The following is a 20,940-nucleotide window of genomic DNA, read 5'->3' as shown; positions in this document are numbered from 1 at the left end:
CGCGAGCCGAGCCGCGGCGGGGCCGGCCGGGCGGCTCGCATCCCTGGGCGCCCGGCGCGGCGAGCGCTGCCCCGGCCCCCGCGCGGCCCTCCCCACAAAGGGCCGCGGGGCTGCGGGGCCGCCGCCGCCGGCCGCGGCTCGCCTCCGCGGGCGCGGAAATTTGTTGCACTCTTCTTGGGGAGGGGGGGCTTTGTTTGTTTGTTTGTTTTTCCTCTGATGTTTGTGTCCCCCCCCGCCCCCCCGTGATTTTGGACAAAATGTCGGTCCGTGATGTAAAAATTGAGCGAGGAACCTGGATGGCATTGGGAGCTTTGCCGAAGGTGCAGTTGGGATCCTGCTTTTCCCGGGGAGGCAGCTCGGGGTTGGCCGGGTGAACCCCCGCTGCCGGCCGCGGGGACGGCTCGGGCAGCTCGTTAGTTGTTTTTTTTTTAAAAAAAAATTCGTGAAGTGTTGTGTTTAAAGGCTTACGTGCAGCGAGGAGGAATCGCCACCTTAAATAAGCCTATGGGCGAGGAACGGGGTCTGTTTTCCTCTCGGAGAGGGAATTCGGTAGCGTTGACCCATGTCAGTGTGTAAATATTGAGACGTTATTAGTGACTTTCTAACATTTTTTTCCCCCAGCGAGATCTGTTATTTACAGCGTGTCGTATGTTAGGAATGCTCGTTGCCCAAGTTCCCTGGCCAATCTGTTTCGTGCCTTCTGAGAAAGTAGACAATTGATTAGATTGTCCGAGGGATGGGAAAGAAAAAAAAAATGTGAGTGGGTTTGCTTAACTTGAGTTCGGTAAACCCCTGAACGCTGCAGGCGCGAGGCTCACCCCCTCCCCTGTCACCTTGCAGGGCGAGGTTGGTAGTGTGAACACTTTGGAAGCGATTCCATTAAAAGACGATTTGGGGTGACGGTTAAGGGGAAGAAAAGGCTATGGGCTTATTTCTTGAGACTGAACATTTCATCCCCCCCCCCTTTTTCTTTTAAAAAGTTTTCCAAGTACTAACTTCATCAAGATGTCCAGTGATAGGCAGAGGTCCGACGATGAGAGCCCCAGCACCAGCAGTGGAAGTTCAGATGCAGACCAGCGCGACCCCGCCGCTCCAGAGCCTGAAGAGCCAGAAGAAAGAAAACCTGCCACCCAGCAGAAGAAGAACACCAAACTCTCCAGCAAAACCACCGCCAAGTTGTCCACTAGTGCTAAAAGGTAATGTGCCAAGCAGGGATTTTAGCACCTTGTCAGCTTGTCTTCCCAATGGCGCGGCGACGCTTTGCTGGGTTTTTACATCAGTAGCAAGCAGTTCCAAAATGTTTGCTCCGGTGTTATTGGTGCTAGGGTGAGTTGTCATTCTTTAGGTGGCCTACAAGCCACCTCCCTGGAATTACACTTTTAGGCAAACTTGTTCTGTGCTCTGGTAACTTCTCTAACAGCGTCCTGGAGTAGAGATTGGGCTGACATCCCGGCAGATTGTTGAAGGGGTTGGCAAGGAAAATTGGGTGAACCCGGATGAGCTGGGTACATGGAGGATGTTCCTTTCTAGGAGTCATACTCTTCTTCATTGAAATGGACACTTGTATAGATCAGCAGTGCCTGGCCATGAAACTTAGTGATCAGAAACCATCCTGTTGGCTAGAAATGGGCAAATTCAAGGCCTCAGCTCTATTTGAAAGCAGATTTAGAAACTGTGCTTCAAACCTGCTTTCAGTTTTCCAAACATGACGTTAAGTCATGCATCCCAGGTATTACTTTTTGTAGTTAATTATGGTTATGCCTCCGAATTCCTGTGAGGGCAAATAAAACTGGTAAGTGCTACTTACAGTTTTAGGTGGCACTTGGTGATTGAAAACTTTCACTGTCCTTGTGCCTTTTCCCTGTAAAACTTATGGATATGCTTGACACTTTAATACTCAACAGCAGGACAAACATATTTTGTTGGGTATAAGTGAAAGATCATTTGTCTCCTGTTGATTTTTATTACCTGTGATGGTGAAAATAATGTTCTGCCAAGTGGGACTCCATCAGTGGTAGTAGTGGAATATCCATGAATTGTAGTAATTATACATCAAATGTACCTACAGTATTAGTCGGTGTTGACATTTTGTTGATTTTTATTGATCACAACCAAAGGAACAAGAAAATATAAAAATGATCATATATTGGCGTTTTGTAATGATTCAGAAGTACTCTTATTTTTCTATGGATTTTCGTCTCTTGTATCAACAATTGTTAATAACTTGAGAATATTTTATTAAATAACAGCAGTCTTTGGAGTAATTTACAGTTATTGTCAATTTATTGTAATCTTCTTGAGGAACATTTTAAACATTTAAAGCTTTGAGAGCATTTTAAATTGGAATAATATCAATAATTGCCCCCCCCCCCCCCTTTTTCTCAAAGCAATATAGTATATCTTATCTCCTTTCCCCCAAATTTATTAAATTTAAGTGCTGTACTTAAGATCAGGGAAAACAGATAAGGTTAAATGATGCCAAAGTCCTTTGGAAGTTTTTCACTGGTAAAGACAATTGTAAATTTTAAACTTCTTTTTTTACAGATAAAATACTGTCAGAACTATTAATGTGCAAGAGCAGCAGCTTATTAATTTTTACCTTGGCAAAAGTGACTTGAAGTCATTGTCAAATATTCTAATGCTTTCCCTCCTCCCTTCTTGTCTCATTTGCATATAAGCTTGAAAAGAGAATTTCTTTGGTAAAAAGTGTTTTAAAACAGATTTTATATCCTTTACTGAGTGCTAGTGGAGGACTATTTCTCAAAACAGGTGTAAATGTCTTACTTATTTACAGTAGCAAGTGAGGAAAAAAGCTGCAAAGTTTCTGTTAAGGGATTTGGGTTATGCCTCTGAGAACAAAGAGGAAGCAGCCATGTTAGCATTACTGAAGGCAAAGCCAGCCTTGCATTTAACTGCATGGTGGTAGAGGGCAGTGTAATTCCCCGGTTATTCTGCAGACTATCTCAGATCCTTTTTGTCTCTTCTCATTTCCCTAACAGAATTCAGAAGGAGCTAGCTGAAATAACCCTTGATCCTCCTCCTAACTGCAGGTAAGAAACAAATTTTGTTGATTTAATTTCAAATTGTGGAAAAATATCAAGAGATGGATGTATCGTCCTTGGATGTGAGTGCTGCTGAAGAGGCTGCATTTGCTTCTTTCCAGCTTTGCAAGTGGATTAAACAAACCTTTTCTAGGGTGAATTAAATACATTTGGGAGGAAAAATACGTTTTAGCATGTAAAACACATTTTGGACTTGTGAACGTACTGATTTTGTGCTTTTTACTGAGATTGAGTTGGACGGTGCTGATTTTTTCCTGCTGTAGTATTTCTGTAGTGTGTTTATTCAGAAGTATATTGCAGAAACTTCTACAGTTTTTGCTGAGCTTTAAAGTTACCGCTTGTGTGCAATCTGAACTGACCTTCCAAATTTAGAAATCACCGAATGTGTTATAAAATGTAAATGCAGTAAACAAGAGTATAAGTTGTTTCTGTTTGATTTATTCATTAACTTGCCTTAAGGACAAATTTCGTGTGCTAAGCTAATGGTTTTAGTTGTTTTCGAGAGAGTATATTGTTGGAATTATTTACATTTTAATCAAATGTCCTATTTACTTGGAAGAATTCTTAGTAATTTAGGTACTTGAAATATGTGTATGAGAAGCAGTAGATGAATTGGAATTTGTGGGAAGAATTTATATCAGTGAAACTCATGTAGAATAATTTAAGATTCTTGGTTGGTATAAGGTGCATTAAGATAACTGGTTGATAATTTTTTCCTTGAAACATTTCTTTCAATTCCTCTTACTTAGTGCTTTGTTTTTCAACAGTGACTTTATGGTTTCCAAAATTCATCAAACTTAGAAAACACAGTCTTGTAGATAACTTGCATAGAGATATGTGCTCAAGAATGAGAGTGGCTGCTAGAAATAAGGCAGTGTTATGGTTTGATATGAGAATGTTTTCTTGTCTTACCTATATTTTTGCTACAAGTTGTGTTCACTTGTGATGATGAGCACTATCTCTGAAGTATGTTTGAGATATAATAGGGTACAATCCAATTGCTTCCTTATATGTGTATTAACCGGATCCTTTGATAAGGTGATCGGATCCAGATTTATCCAGTGAGTTAACAGTTTTGCTTATATTTGTAATCAGCTATTTCAGTTCCAAAAGGAAACAAGAATGCAAAATAATTTTAAACAGTTAGTGGTATGTCAGATCTGAAAGTATTACTTACGACCTATGCTGTCCAGTAATGTAGCCACTAGCTACTTGTGGCTGTTGACCACTTCAATTTAGTCCAAAATAAGATATGCTGTAAGTGTGAAACACACATCGGATTTTGCAAACTTAGTACAAAGGAAAGTATGTAGAATGATCTTGTCAATTTAAAAACATTTTTTATTACATGTTGAAATGATAATATTTTGTATATATTGGGTTATATAAAATATGATTTAAAATTAATTTCACTTATTTTTGCCATTTTAATGTGGTTATTTAGAAATTTTAATATTACATATGTGGCTTGCATTGTATTTCTATTGAACAGCACTGCTTTAGTGGATAAATAAATCAAAATATTTTTAGGCGTCTAAATGGTATGACAGTCAAATCTGTAGCCATTTAGGGCGGGGGGTCAAGTTAAATTTGCTCTTGCTCTCTGAAGAATCACTTAAATTGCAGTGTGTTTTGGTATTTCCTATTATAAAAGATGTAAAGCGCTGTCCATTCAAAACTCTTTAATGTTTTAAAATTGCACATAAGGTCAAACATTTTGAAAGGTTTCTGTTTATTTTTTGCATATGACCCAAACTAGTGTACTCGCATAAATCTAGAGAGCCCAGTAGACATGTGTTGAAAGTCTTTAGAGCAGTAGTGCAGCATTGCAGTTGCTGAAGGAATAGCGCTGTACAGTTTAACGCAGAAATGGTTCCACGTGGTCACTGAGTATTTTTTAGAGGAAGTAGAATCTTTCTAGGAGATAGAAAGTTAACTTGTTTTTATTTTTCTCTTTTATTTTTCTGTTTTCATTGCAGTTTGTGAACGCTTCACATTTAATGATCAGACTAGTGAAGTAGCAAACCTTTGGGCTTGCTTGTGAGCAATAACATGGAATACATCATCTTTGATTTCCCTTGTCATAACTTATGTTTACCATTAACTATTGCAATTGACATCTTTCAGTTCTTTAGTTCTTTAGTATATGGGTGTTGGCAAAAGTAGGTTTACAGTTGTGAGTATGTGAAATACAGTTTATTGTATTATTTAACTATTATTTATTTGTATTATAGCTGTAAAACTACTTTTGCCCACCCCTGTATGCATTTCTTTGTGACTGACTGATTAAAGCAAAAACAGACAGGACATAAGAGTCTGGGTAGGGGACTGGTAGTTTGGGGACAGTCTTCCATATGCCTGACAAAGATATCCAGATACTTTTGTGTGTTTTATTATATGTCTTAAGATTCTTTGGGTGGAATATCCAGTCGTTGTCCAGGAATTGAGTGTTTAGTGGAGACATTTTAGGATTTTTGACAGCTAAGTCCAAATTTGTATTATATTTTTACTCATGTCAGATATGTGACACATTGCTAGTGTTCTTGTAATTCACAAGGTCATCAGTAAGAATTTTAGCTTTATAATGATTATATAGTTTAAATTTCTTCATTTATGTTATTAAAAATGGGATTCTATATTTATAAATTCTAGCACATGTGAATTCATATTGATTGAAATCAATGGAACCTAATTCTTTTGACTTTCATGTGTAGTTAATCAGAATTCCATTATGGTTTTGAATATGATTTTACAAGTTTGTCAAAGTATGTGACAGATTTAATTGTTCCTCAGGGAAGAAAAAGTATATCTGTGTACATTTAGGAAAATATTGAATGAAATAAAGAAAACTCGGCAAAATCAAAATTACTCAGACTAAAATTTCTCTTAAATCATTTTCTATGTTGAATTAGTAAAAGATTCTTTAATTATTATATAGCCATGTCTATATTGTATACACTCAGGGTGATCTTAAGATAGACTTAATTGTTGAATTATGTGTGTGGCTTTAAACTTGTTTGAATATATTTTGAGAGTATTAATATTTCTTTTCCTGATAGTATAAAAGTTTGCTAAACTGTTTATTTCCAGTGATTAGATGGCATCTTGGTTTTTAGGTATTGAAGTGCCTAAGGCCAAAGCATCCTCAACAAAGGCATACTATTTTATGGCTTCAGTTTATACTCTTTACATACTGTAATCTAGATTAGGGTATAAATAGTTGATGAGAATGAAGGGAAATTGTATTTTGGGCATTTCCGTATGTTTTTAGAGAAAGTTAATGACTAGAATTGTTGAGTGAGGTGCTATTCAGACATTTAGGTTCCACCTGTTTCCCAAAGTGTGTTCTTGTCCCCTCAGTTATCACTTGCACAAGTGACAAAAATACAGAAAGATGCTGGATTTTTAAACTCAAACTCTAATTTTTCCCATGTATATGAGACAAATATACATTCTTAGAATATTCTTTAAGGTGTTCAGATTGAATTTATGTTAAAGTAGATATTCAGGGACATTTGTAAATAGTTTTTGGGTGTGGAAAAGGTTTATTGGAAGGAGGTGTTACAGTATCAAGTTAGAGTATTAATATGTTCATAGAGCAAAACCTGAAACAGGTACTATAATACTTGCACATTTTGCTAAATAACTTCCTTCTTTTTAAAAATAATTAATAAAAGGAGCAATTAAGTACTAAACCAGAAGTTAGAAATCCTTGATTTAGTCATAAGCCTCTGTCTGTGGATGAACTCTACCTCTGTTTGAGGATTATTACCACTTACCATCATTTTTTAACATAGACTAATACTTTGCTGCTCTAAGACTGATCTTCAGACAAGCAGCATCTGCATCATAGGTGAGATTGTTAGAATCTTGCCTTCCCCCACTGCAGAAGCACTGAATCCTAATCTGAATTTCAACACGATTCCCAGGTGAATTGTATGTACATTAAGGTTTGAAAAGCACTGGGCTGTCTGAGTTTATAGCCCTGCTCTGGCACTTATTCACTATGTTACCTTAGATAAGTTATCAAATAGCTCTCTCTTTCAGTTTCCTTGGCTGTAAAATGGAGAGTAAAATGACACCCCCATTTAGGTTTGTTGGAAGGAGCAGATGAGTTAATATGTTTTAGTTTTGTAACAGTTGTAAATCGGTTCCATAAAGTGGCCACAGCATGATTAAAGTGGGAGAGATGGCTTTGCAGCTTTCCCTCATACTTGCTTGCATTTTCTCCAGTATATCAGTGTCCTACCTTAGGAATAACTTCATTCAGTCAGTTCAGCACCTGTTTATTAAGGACATATCAAGAAGTTGTTTGATGTTAGTAAAAGCAGTGGCTTAGCACTTGAATAAAAAAGAAAACATAAGAAAATTGAGCAAAAATAAACAAATAGTATATCCCTTTTAAAGGAATATGCATAAGGTTAATGATACTTACAGTTCAGTAGAGAATGCTTTGACTGTCCAGGAAATTATAATGAAAAATCTTAAAATAAGGATGATGGCTGTTTTCCCTTTTAAATATTTCATTGTAAGAATTTGCAGTTTTACGGAGAATGAGATTATATCAATATTTGTAAAATTTAGATTCTGAATTGATATAGTTTAGTTATCTAAACATAGTATTCTTTCCTTATCTGTGATCTAAGGAGATATTTGGAAGGTTTTTCTAATTGGGGGATGGAGGCAAGTCATGATCAAAACAGCATGTGATATTGACATAGCTTTGTTGCTTGTTTATTCAGTACTACTGGATTGTAAACTCAGATATAGTTTTTCCTTTTTTACTTATACTTAATTGTTGTATTGTTTATATTAGAAAGTGTGAGCTATGTGAATGCACTCTATTTTATAAAACAAAATTCTATCTCATGAATTCATCTAGTCATTTTATTTTCAACTCTTCAGAAAAATATCCTGGACCTGCCTTTTTATAAAAATTAAATTGTAATTGGAAGCTTGATTTGTAAAACAGATAAATACAGAACTACTCTTAGGGAAGGTATTTTCCATTCCACCCGACTGTGGTCATATACCAATGGTGAATTTTTATTATTTTATTATTAATTAATTAACTTTGGCATCAATATAGACCTCAAAAATCATGAGGATTTTTCTTGGCACTTGGACATTACTGATAAATTTAAATATTGTATTTCTTAGTAAACTAATTGTTGCTTCAACACAGTTGCAAATTCTTAATATGCTATGTTAATGCTATATGCTATAATTATTTACTTGTTTACCTTCTGTAGGAGTTAGTCTTCTTTTGAAAAAGGACTCTCATATATTTTTATGTCTTGCTTCACACAGTGCTTTTGCATGTGAAAATTTGTTAATAAATAAATTGAAGTCTGTCAAATTAACAGAAATAGAAATTTAAGGCAAAATAATGACTTTGGAGTGAAGAAAATCTTAAATATCCCATATATTTTTTACTTTTTTCTTAATTATAATTTTAATATTATTCAGCTACCTTTTTTAATAAAAGAAAATTGAAAATCACAGTAGTATAATTATTTCCATCATATATGCCAGTGTAGCAGAAGGACTCAGTACTGCTGTGACTAAATACTTTTTCCAAAAGAATGATACGATTGGAAACTATTCTTTTCTCTCAAAAAACTTATTTTTATTAGGGATCTATTAAGTTTAATGAAGATAATGTTATTAGAAAGGGGGGGGGGAACAGTGTGTGCATTTTCAAAAGTTATATGGTTACTTTGCAGCTAGCTACATGTAATTCTCCCAGATTGTTTTGTTCCTTTCTATAGGAAGCCGATTGGTACCTCATTCCCTCCTTGAATGAGTTGCTTTAACAACAGATGGGTATGTTTACTCCTAAGAAAATCAACAAATCATTTTTGCTTGTAGAGTGCAAGAATGAGAATGGAGAACTTGATCTGCTAGTCTCATCTTCCCTACAAAATTGAGATTAAAAACATGTAATAAAATCACTTGTAGATCTAGAGAAATAGAAAATGGTTTTTTTCTCTTCCCATACTGCTTTTGACAGGGAAGTATACTTGACATTTTGTTAAAATCTGTAAGAAGAAACATCTTTAAACTTTTGATCTTTCTTTTACCTATGGATGAGTGGTTCTAGAATGGGGGCCATTTTTTGCCGCCCTACTTCCCTACTCCCAACCCATCCACAGTTGGCAATGCCTAGGTGACTTTTTTGCTTTTCACAACTGGGGATAGAAAGGGGCTGCTACTGACCTTTAGTGAGTAGAGGTCAGGGATGCTGCTAAATACCCTATAGTGCCTAGGACAACCCCTCACAACAAAGAATTCGCTGCACTAAAATGTTGGTAGTGCCGAGGTTGAGAAATCCTGTTGTAGGTATTTATTCGATTCTCTTGCCTCTTGAATTTGCATAGTTTGCTTTTTACCATTTCCTACCTTATTAGTGATGCCTGCTTAATATGTTCTCCTACACCTTCCTCAGAGCCGGTGTGCCCACCTCCCACTACTCTTGTGCTGTAGTTTATATTATATTATCTAATGTATGTATATGGTATTTTTTATGTGAACTCACAGGAATGGCTATCTTGAATACCTGCTGAATTATGGTCTATTGAGGCCAGAAATGCTTACAACAGTATTTTTATATCTTTTATGTTTTCTTCTAACTTTAGGCGGGTTGTGTTTGTGTTGTACTAGGAATATTGAAGTACCATCAAGGAGAAGTGCCATTAGAAAATCATCAAAATTCTGTTTTACATTTCATTTGGTTTTTATTTTTATCATTAAGACAGTACAGAGATTTTTTTGTTTCTATTGTTATAAATTCACTTTATCTCAAACCTTTGTGCCAGATGTGTTTCAGAATGCAGACATTTTCAGGTTTTAGAAGGAATATGCTGTGCCTTTTGTATTTTATGCAACACCCTTCCTGGGATCTGGGACAGCACTCCATAATCAAACATATTCATATTTCTACACCAAAAATGTATGAGCACTCATACTAAGTGAGATAGAAACTTCAGATAGTTTCAGGTTAGTTCATGTTTGGTGTTATTGCCAAATTATTTTGCTTCAAACTTATTTTTAAAAAACCTTTGATTTTTTTACAGAGCTTTTGGGGTTCCAGAATTGTGTATAAGCAGTACTACTTCTATTACAATGATAAATTACTACAGCTATTTTACTCATGGGGAAAGGGTGTTTTAAAGTCTTGCTCTATACTTTTCTTTCTTTTACCTGTTTCTAATAGCTGTTTTCAATTTCTCAGTTATTTTTAGATTATTGCTTTTTGTTGTTGTTGTACAATTTGTACTCTTAACTAGAAAAAAATTTAGATACTTTATTTTAGAATTTTTTTTCCCCTTAAGGTGAAACTATAAGTATCGATTTCTTTTTAAGTTATGTTCTGTGTATATTGGATAACTTTTCCACTTTGTGATCAAATATTGTCTTTTAATCATTCCATTTTTTTCTAGATATACAGAAAGGAAGATATCCTTTAATACTTAAACACAGGACTTGCCATTTTTATGTATGCATTTTGTCTTGCAGCATTTGAGGCAATTTGGCTGTAAAAGGGTACACTAAATTTTGCTAGCTGTATTGCATTTAACAAACAAACTTAGAAGGTTTATAATATAAAGCTTTATTTTTCTTGGTCATATGAAATCCACTGTAGGTCCAGGAACTCTTCAGGGTAGCTCTTGGATGTGTTGACTTGGATATATGCTGCTTGCATCTTACAACTCTGCTATTTTGAACATGTGTCCAGGCAAGAGAGCTGGAGGGTCATGTGCCAACTTTTAAGTGCTTTGGTCTGGAAGTAGGACATGAATTAATCACATGGCCTCCACTAACTGTAGGGTGGCTGGAAAATGTGGGGGAACTTATGGGAACTCAGTGAGAAATCAATTTCTCTGCCACACAGGATATATACTAGTACTTCCATGAATAGATGACTTTCACTGTCACTGCAAAGTGGAAAGAGGAAATAATTGAGCACCAGCCTGACCCTGTTCTGAATTCCATAGTATAGTACCTATTAATAAACTATCTTGTTTAATTTTCAGAACAATCCTACTAGTATGAAATAGGTGTCTTGTTTAGAATTCAAAACTGAATGTGAGAGTTGAGAAAATTGCCAGATGTCACATATGTAGTTCATACAACAGATCAGGGCAAAAATCGAGGCTTGCTTTTGACATGAAAGTAAACACTCTTGCTTTAGTACAGTGCTGCTTGAGAAATCTGGTAAGAGGATTCAAAGTTGATTATGGGTCTGGAGGTGCATGCTTAGTGTAAATAAATATATCTCATTTGTTTGCTTACAGTCTCTTGAAGGTTCCAAAATACTATTTCTTTAGGGGTTTTAGAACTTGGCAGGTATGGTAAGTTGGAGAAAAGTAAGCTTCCTTCTTGGTCTTGGGGGTGCTAGGCTCTTTTTCTTCTTTTTTAAAAAAAATTATTTAGAAGCATTATCTTTTCAGGGGAGCATTCCCCAACTCACCAGCTTTCTTGCCCTGTTCACTTTGCTTGTAAGGAAGAAGGTAAGGGATTGAATATGATCATAATGGAAAAGGCAAATCTTTGTTCTCTGCCTTGTAGTTCTTTGTGTATGGCGTTCCTGTTGGCTAAGGAATAACTTTTAATCTACCTCTACCTTTTTCTTTGGGGTATTGTGAAGCAGTTGATGTTTATGAAATTGCTTTGAAGTTGGAAAAAAATCTTTCTGCAGATAAGAATTTTTAGCTTTATGGAGAGAAGCCCCAATCACATAGGATTTTATGAGAATTTTTTTACTGATTTCTTAGCAACATGTACACTTACTATTTTTTTAATACCAGTACCAGATCTACATTTTTACAGAAATTTGGTATTATATGACATTCCTTAATTTTGTCTTGTTTTACATAGGTTCATAGTTTACGTAAGTACTGTTTTTTCTAAGCTTGTAAATATGTACAGAAATTATTCCTAGATATTAATATGGGGATTTGCTTTTTTTCTTAATTAAGTCTCTTTGGAAGTGGAGCTGAGGAAAATGTTTTTCTGGGTGACCTGCAAGGTTTATATGGTTCATTTTAGATTGATGAAAGTAATGAGTTTTACAGTTCACTCTGTGCCTTGCATCTTGTCTAAATGCAATATAAAGTTAAGTTTGAAAGCTTTGAGATTTTTCTCTCTGTTAACATTTCATGCGTTTTATAAGGGTGTTTAGGTAAATAGCATAAGCTTGTTTTCAGTGCCTGTTTTAGATGGTCAGTAGAAAGTGATTAACCTTATGAATAGTAACTATAGGGTCAGATTTCTAGGATCATTTAAATTTTTTAAAATGCCAGTTCCCTCTGTTTGGTCTCTGGTGTATATAATAATTGTTTTAATTTTATGGCTATTTGCAACAAATAAAACTCTGAAAGGAATTGCAATAGTGCTGTGTTCCTTCATTGTCCGAGGTTTAGTTTGCCTGTTTGGGAGGGATTTGGGTCATTTGTGCCATTCCAAAGTTTCTTTGCTGCTTCACTGTCCCAGAGCAAATATACTTTGTCATTCTGTTTAACTTCTTGCTTGTCTGGGGAAAAATAAAGACATCTCTAGTCTGAAATTGCTTTTGGGAGTATAGCTCCACATGTTTTGGTCTGAATGAAAGGCCTAGGGAAACATGAATTTTGTTACCTTTTTATTTTATTTTCCTTTACTTATAAATCACCATGATGATCCTCCCGTTACATCTATGGTCTCACTTTTTGTAAACACCATTCATCCCCTTTCTGAGGGTGGTTATTTGTAGTTTGCTTTGCCATTTACGATCTTATAGGTCCTTTACAAATGGATCATTTTTTCACATTAAATTTTAGTAGGTCAAGAATCCATTTATTCAGGGTCCCCTTAGAGAATTGATCATAGAAGATTGTGACTACATATTGTTTATAGCTTCCTGTGGCTTTCTGTAGTCTTCTCAATTTAAACAAGCAACAACAAAATATAGAGGGCACCATAAGGCCTTAGCTTTATGGTTTTATTTTTATTTCACACTTGTTTCTAAGGGTATTGGTAATATTTGTTGGATTTGAGATGTATATGCTTGTAGTAAATTTATTTGCTATAATAATGAGGGAAAATCTGGCATTTTGAAGGGTTCAAACACAAACTTAGATGCTTGTGATCTATGTGGAATTCAGTGGCAGTTTTAACTAGTGTACCTTTAGATTTTCTTTATTTTATTTACACCAGTGTCTGTTTAAAAATTTAAAATACGTTTCTGTTATATCCTCCCAGATGCCTAATATCTTCACATCCATTAGAGGACTGTGCCGAGTATTCATTTTGTTTTTAAACCCTAAAATAAATATGCTGCAAATGATCTCTTTTCCCTCCTGCTGAGGTTTCTTAATTTTTGAAAATTAACTTTTTATTATGGAGAACTTGAAACATACAAAAATAAACAGACTTGTATGATGAATCCCCATGGAGCCTTCACCCAGTTTGAATAGTTACTAACCCTGACCAACCTTGTTTCATTTATAAACTCCTCCCATTTCACCTTCCGTATTATAATGAGGCAAATCGCAGACATCATTTAATCTGCATTTTTAAGAACAGATATTTCAAGTGTGCATTTTCAAAAACTAAGGACTCCATTTTACTTAACCACAATGTCATTAACACATCTAAAATTTTTTGTTGTTCTTAATCCTCACCTGAGGATATTTTTTCCTTTGATTTTTAGAGAGTTGAAAAGGAGGGATGGAGGGGGGAGGGAGAGAGAGAGAGATAGAGACATTGTGAGAAAGAGACATTGATTGGTTGCCTCCTGCACTCGGCTCAACCTAGGCAGGGATGGAACTTGCAACCAAGGTACCTGCCCTTGATTTGGGATTAGAACCCTTAACCCTTCGGTGCACAGGACAATGCTCTAACCATTGGGAACACCGGCCCGGACAACACATATACAATTTTATCAAAGTTCCTTGGTCAGTCACTGTTCAGATTTACAAGTATTTCATGGATGTCCTAGAAAATCCCTACCTTCCTCCTCCTCAACTTATTTGAATCCGTTTTCAAATAAAGTAGACACATTGTGATTGGTTGATGTCTTTTATATTCTAATCTTTACATTCCCTCTTTTTTTTTCATTTTTGAAATTTATTTAATGAAGAAATGAGGCTGTTTCTCAGACTATGGATATGGCTTAGTGCATTCCTATAGTGTAGTTTAATGTCTTTCTTTGTGTTCAGTGTTTCCAGTAAATTTGGGAGTTGGGTCAAGAGGCTTGATCAAGCCCGGCCAGTGTGGCTCAGTTAGTTGAACATCATCCCATGCACCAATAAAAGAGGTCACCGATTGGACTCCCAGTCAGGGCACATGCCCACGTTGCAGGCTCGATCCCCAGGAGGGGGGTGTGCAGGAGGCAGCTGATTACTGTTTCTCATCAATGTTTTTATCTCTCCCTTTCCCTGCCTCTCTCTCTAAAACCAATAAAAACATATTAAAAGTAATAAAAAAAAAGGCTTGCTTAAATTCAGGTGTGACATTATTATTATTATTATTATTTTTTGGACAAAGCTGCTTCAACGGTAGCAATGTGCTTTTCTGTCAGGAGACACATAAGTTCTGGTGGTCTTTGGGATACTGGCAGTCATTGGAATATATCTCTAAAGAGAAACTTACCTACAAGTATTTGGTTACTCAGTTGGGTAAGTTACATAAATGAAGGCAGAATAAGTGCTTAATTTTTTGCTTGTTTACCAATTTTGTTTTTATTTTTCTTTCACAATAAGTTGTTTCCCTAGTATCCTTTTCAGAATCATTGTGAACTTATATTTACTGTGTTTCAATCCATTGCAGTATTTCAGTATAGTGCCATTATAATTTGTGCACCGATGGGGTCCCTTGGTGTGGCCTACAGGGATTGGGCCACAGCAGGCAGCCAGGGAGGAGCCTGAGGCCAGGCCAGGCACTGTGCCTCTGCTCGTGCTCGGTAGGCTCACTAGCCATGAGCCCGGCATCTGGTGCCCGTTGGTCAGCTGAGTGGCGCTCCTGCTGTGCGAGTGCAGTGACCACCAGGGTGCAGCTCCTGTGTTGAGTGTCTGCCCCCTGGTGGTCAGTGAGTGTCATAGCTACCGGTCAAACAGTCAACGACCGGCCGCTTAGGCTTTTATATATATACTAGAGGCCCAGTGCATGATTGAATCATGCACGTGTAGGCTGTCGGTCCGCTGGTCGGGACCCGGTGTGGCCGGCAGCTCCGAAGTCCCTGGGCCCCTAGGGCGAGGCGGGGCGGGGGCATGGTCCTCCTGCGGCCGGAGCCCAGGCAGGGGTCTTGCCTTCGCCTCCCGCCCAGGAAGGCTGGGCCGCTGGCGCCTGCTCTGCCTTCGTGCAAACCCGCGTCCTCTGTGGACACCGGGACACCGCCACGCGCTCCTGCGGCCCAACTGCCGCCAGACTCCTCCCCCGGGAGCCACACCGCCCGCCCACCGGCGCCGCCTCCAAACCTCCAAAACGCCGGCTCGCTGCCCCAGAGGCCCGTCTGTGCTGCAGCACAGGCATGGCGCAGACGCTGAGCTCGCGTCGCCGCTGGCAACGCGAGTTCAGTGTCCTGCCGGCCCAATCACCACCCCAGCCACCCCGAGTCCCGCCCCCTGTGTCTCCCGCTGGCCCAATCGTGGGCGTAGCGGAGTGATGGTAATTTACATACTACCTTTTTATTATGTAGGACTAGAGGCCCAGTGCATGATTGAATCATGCACGTGTAGGGTCCCCTACACGCTTTCGCTTTTCACGGTGGAGCTGGGTGCCTGTCCGCTGGTGCACCAGGCCTTTCAGAAGCCTCCGGCTTGGCGGAGGCTTCTGAAAGGCCTGGTGCCGGAGCGGACAGGCACCCAGCTCCCCCGCTTTTGATGGTCCGCGGCCGCTGAGGGGGGCTACCCTGCGCCTCTCAATGGCTGCTGAGGGGGGCTGCCGCGCCTCTCAACAGCAGGGTAGCTCCCCTCAGTGGCAGCGGATCCGTGCCTCTCAATGGCCGGATAGGCCACCCCGAGTCCCGCCCCCCAGCCTCCCGCCGCCCAATCGTGGGCGTAGCGGAGTGATGGTAATTTACCTGTTACTCTATTATTAGATAGGATAGACTAGAGCCCCGATGCATGAAATTTGTGCAAGAGTTGGCCTTCGCAGCCGCAGCTGCCTGGATCCCGTGGCTGCAGCCCCGGCTTCGTCCCAGAAGGACATCTGGTCTAATTAGCATATTATGCTTTTATTATTATAGATGTAGACTAGAGGCCTGGTGCATGAAATTCGTGCACGGGTAGGGTCCCTAGGCCTGGCCGGTGATTGGGGCCGATCGGGGCCTACCTTCTGGCTGCCGGCAGGGGCCTTCCTTCATTCTGTGCCGCCCCCTGGTGGTCAGCGCACGTCATAGTGAATGATTGAACTCCCAGTCTCCCAGTCGAACTCCTGTGGGGACACTTTGCATATTAGCCTTCTATATATATAGATAGACCTTCTTAATTTTAAGTAAGCTTCAACTTAAATTGCTTTGCCTTAGGAAACTTTGGGTATATAAAAATTGCGTGGATATATTTGGTGGTAAAATAATGCAAATAATGCATTCAACTTAACATTTGCCCTAGTTATTATTTTGAAAACGGAATACTTACTGAAGCTACTGTTTTAAAAAAATGGCATTCTCCTAGCCACCTCTTCATCATTTGTCAAGGGCCAATCAATATCTTAGCATTAAAATAACTGAAATACCTTTATTAGAACTAGAGTTCTGTTTTTAAGTTTTGAAATAAGATAGATCAAGGTAGAATGCAAAGACCTTTATTAGAGTCAACTTAATTTATCACAAGAATTGAGTTTTAAAAATTAATGTTATTGTCCTATCTAATAAAGAAGGATATGCAAATTGCTCATCACTCCCATCACAAACATGGCTGCACCCACAGCTGAGGCCAGGTTCCCATAAGGAGCCTTAACGAGCAATCAGCAGGGACCTAAGGCTACGCCCTCCCCTGCCCCCAAGGGGCTTGACAGGGGACCTCAGACTGTGTCCCCCACCCGGCAGGGCTTGACAGGGGACCTCAGGCTGTGTCCCCCTCCCGTCAGGGCTTGACAGAGGACCTCAGGCTGTGCCCCCCACCCGGCGGGGCTTGACGGGGGACCTCATGGTGCACTTCCCATCTTGGTGCTGGGCTAGGGGACCTCAGGCTGCTACCCCCACCCAGCACCAGGCCAAGGGACCTCAGGCCGCGCCCCCCATCCGGCAGGGCTTGATGGGGGACCTCAAGGCACGTTTCCCGTCCTGGTGCTGAGCTAGGGGACCTCAGGCTTGACGGAGGACCTCAAGGCACGGCCCCCCGCCCCTGTCTGGGCTAGGGGACCTGAGGCTACGCCCTCTGCCCAGCAGGGCTTGACAAGGGTGGGATTGGCCGGGTCTGGATCTAGCCCAATGGGGGCGGGGGGTGGCCGGGTCTGGGTCTCACGCGATTTTGATTTTGAGGTGCATGTGGGTGGGTGGGGACTTGACTCGGTCCCGTGGTGAGCCCCAGGCGGGTCGCTAGTCTAAATATACAAGGCAAGTAACCTTCTTTGTCTACTTACACTGTTTCTCATCAGGGCCTCCCTTGCCATTTGGACTGGATTGTGCTTTGACTTGGAAATAATTGAGTATCCCTGGACTCTGCTGACCAAATTTGAGTAGAGCCCCTCCCAGTATTGTGGCTGTCAGAAATTACCCCTTCCTCTCATTCCAAATGTCTTGGGGGATAAAGGGTTATTACTGGTCTAGATTCCAATTGTAATGAGAGCAAATCATAATGTTGTTAACAAAAATATTTTTATAGAGTGTTGCTTCAAGTAATGTATAATAATTTGTCATAGATTTCTTATGTAAAGTCTATCATGACCAAATATGTATGATTTTACTGCATATGTAATTATCTTCTATGCAAAAAATGGTATTTTCTTCCTCTAGCAGTTAACTCTTTACACCTTCCGCAAACTTTGAAGTCTTATACTAAATATGAACTTTATGCATGAGCTTAACATGTACATATACCCATGTTCTTGCAAATATGTATCTTTGTATATTCCTCTGATCTTTTCATTATTAGTGAATTTAATTTTATTAATTGGAAAACCTGTGTTATTAGCAGGAGGTTTCTGCTAAGGCCATTGGCTCAAACTGAACTTTTTCTTTTCTTTTGCCTCTAGCTCCTCCCTCTTCCCCTCCCTCCCTCCATCCCTGCCTCCTTCCTATCACCCCTTCTCAATCCTCACCTGAGGATTGAGTATTAATTTTATAGAGAGAGGAAGAGGGGGAGAAAGAGAGAGAGACAGAGAGAGAGAGAGAGACATACATACAGACAGACAGACACACAGATATAGAGGTATGGAAGTAAAGAAACATCGATTGGTTGCCTCCTGTATGACCGGGAATCAAACCTGCAACCTTTTTGGTATACAGGACACTTGAGCTAGCAGGCCGGGGCCAGCCTCTTTCTAATTGTTAACCTCTTCCTGTTTATAAAAGATTTATTATTAAAGCCCATTTAATTGTCATTTCTCTCCTTATCCCCTATCTAGCTTCCCATTTATCTTTAATTTATTGATATCTATCAATCTGTCTATCTATCTATTGATAGATAGATATAGCCTCCTCTACTTTTCTGTCTTGTATGTCTTTCATCTTTTTCATTTGTTTTTTCCTTTTCTATTTTAATAATGCCATTTGGTAATCTAGCTGGTAATATTTTCTTCATGACTTATTTTAATTTCTTTTTGTTTTAGGTTCCCACATTTTCATGTCTCTTTACTTTCAACTTACTTTTTGCCATACCTGAAATCTCTATCTCCTATTTCCTTTTCTTTAGTATTTATTATTTCCTCCTCTGTGTGATATGTATCCTTTTTTCACCCTTGTATCTTCTATCCTTTTTTTTATCTCCCCTGGGCACTCATGCTGTATTTGTCAACTCTGCTGTTTGATTCTGGAATTCCCTCCGAAATCTCAGTGGTTGTCCATCAAAATTTTCGCATCTGGCTCCTAACTTACCTTTATTTTTATTTTCCATTACTTATAAAAGCCCTATGTTCTAGCAAAAGTGGTTTGTTTCCCACCTCCCAGGGATAGCATGGGTTTTCTAGGCTCTGCATCTTTATCATCTCTCATTGTCTAGAATGGCTGTCATCCTCCAAATAGTGATGATCCTTTAAGGCCTATTTCAAAACTTGCTTCTTTCTTTTGAGAGACTCACACATTATTTCTGCTACTTATTGCCTCTTGTCATGTGATCTTTCTTTCCATCTGGACTGAGCACCAGAACTGGATATGGATCTTAACGTTTTTTGTGTTTTTTTTTAATGTTTTTAGACTTAGTATAATGCTCTTGCACTACATTTTAGAATAATTTTAATAAACTTACTAGTTGAAAGTAATCCTAAAACTAGCCAAATTCTCAGAGTGTAAGCACCACAGGAACCCTGCTTGGACCATATATCCTGGTTTATATCTATTGTCTTGGTGTAATTATTAATAGCATTTCCTTTCACTTTCAGAAATGCCCTAGGTTGTATGGTAAATTACAGGGTTACCTTACCCTGATGCTATGTATTCGGGCAGTATTGGTTGGGCTTAGTGAATCAAGAGATTCTTGTAATCAACAATTATCCAAAGCAGAGATTCTGATTCAGTTGTCCAAAGGAGGCCTGAGTGTGCATTTTAGGAAGCATGTCTCTTAGGATTCAGGTACTATCAGCCTTCCAGTCATAATTTGAAAAGGAGCACTCTGAGGGTTAAGGACTTAGTTGGGATGTGGAGAGTGGGGAAGGGGCAGGGGAGATAATGAAATACCATTTATTCTCTGTGAAGCTAGAGATCAGTTAAGACCATGTTTCTTACTTGATTGTAATGGCTCACTATTTCTTAAACACCCCCTACTTTGATTGCCTGTCATAATAAAAAAGTATGGGTAAAAGTGTGTGGAAGGAGTCTACTAAACATTAAGGCTTGTGTACACATGTCTGCATAGCTAATGAGTTAATGAAGGCATGAAATTTTGGTGCAAACAGCTGAAAATAGAAGTAAATAACTTAATAAGTTACAACTTTGGAAGTTGATGATGTGAGCTGAAAGCACCAGAGAGACCCCTAAATCTCCCTAATACAGGTTTTTAATTATAAAAATAAGAAAAAAAAATAACGAACAGCCATCTCTTCAGATAATCAACAGAGGATGATTCATTTGAAAATATAAATTAGACTTATAAAATAACTTTAAAAATTTATAATTTTGTTAAATATGTTTATAGATTTACCAGTAAGATGTTTTAAATTTCTAAGTGGTAGGTATTTCCCATGTTATTTTTTATTCTAGAGCATAGGAAAAGATGGAAAAGTACCTTAAACATATTTTGAGGCAAATATCTAAATCTCCAAGCATGATAACCATTACTACCAAAATGGCAGTTATCTAATCTCATAGATGAACTGGAGTATTAAATGTACAAACAAAGTAGAATTCATTTAGTAAAAGAGAATACTACCCCTTAACAAAGGAAGTTTGTTATAGGACTGTGAAGAATAGCATGGCAGTTCCCAATCCTTTGACTGCAATAATAGGCTAAAGAAGAAAAAGTATTTCAAGAAATACACAATATGAAATAAAAGTATTTGCGCTCTCTTTCTCTCTCTCTCTATATATATATCTATATCTATAATAATAAAAGCATAATATGCTAATTAGACCAGACGTCCTTCTGGATGAACTTCCAGACGAAGCCGGGGCTGCGAGGGAAGCCTGGGTTCCGGGTGCCTGCTGGTGGCCAGAAGGAAGCCCGGGTCCCGGGTGCTGGAGGGAAGTCGGCAGCCAGGGGAAGGAAGGTCTACTCATACACGAATTTCATGCATCGGACCT

The 20,940-nt window shown here is 38.8% G+C and overlaps 1 protein-coding gene across 3 annotated transcripts in view; it reads left to right on the top strand.

The window, feature by feature from the left end:
- UBE2E3 (ubiquitin conjugating enzyme E2 E3) overlaps positions 1-20,940 on the top strand; it is an 89,097-nt gene that overhangs the window by 732 nt on the left and 67,425 nt on the right. For 2 of the 3 annotated variants that reach the window (XM_079782581.1, XM_079782579.1), the window contains exons 2-3: positions 981-1,196; positions 3,000-3,050. In XM_079782581.1, the coding sequence (XP_079638707.1) occupies positions 1,006-1,196; positions 3,000-3,050 (242 nt within the window). In that variant the 5' untranslated portion in view covers positions 981-1,005. Of the gene's footprint in view, positions 1-71; positions 321-980; positions 1,197-2,999; positions 3,051-20,940 lie in introns of those variants that run through there. The other variant, XM_079782580.1, reaches the window with a different exon arrangement.

Source organism: Cnephaeus nilssonii (genome assembly GCF_951640355.1).
Source record: "Cnephaeus nilssonii genome assembly, chromosome: 10".
Taxonomy (NCBI): domain Eukaryota; kingdom Metazoa; phylum Chordata; class Mammalia; order Chiroptera; family Vespertilionidae; genus Cnephaeus; species Cnephaeus nilssonii.
The sequence above is the reverse complement of the archived record's forward strand: the minus strand, read 5'-3'. Positions and strand labels throughout refer to the sequence as shown.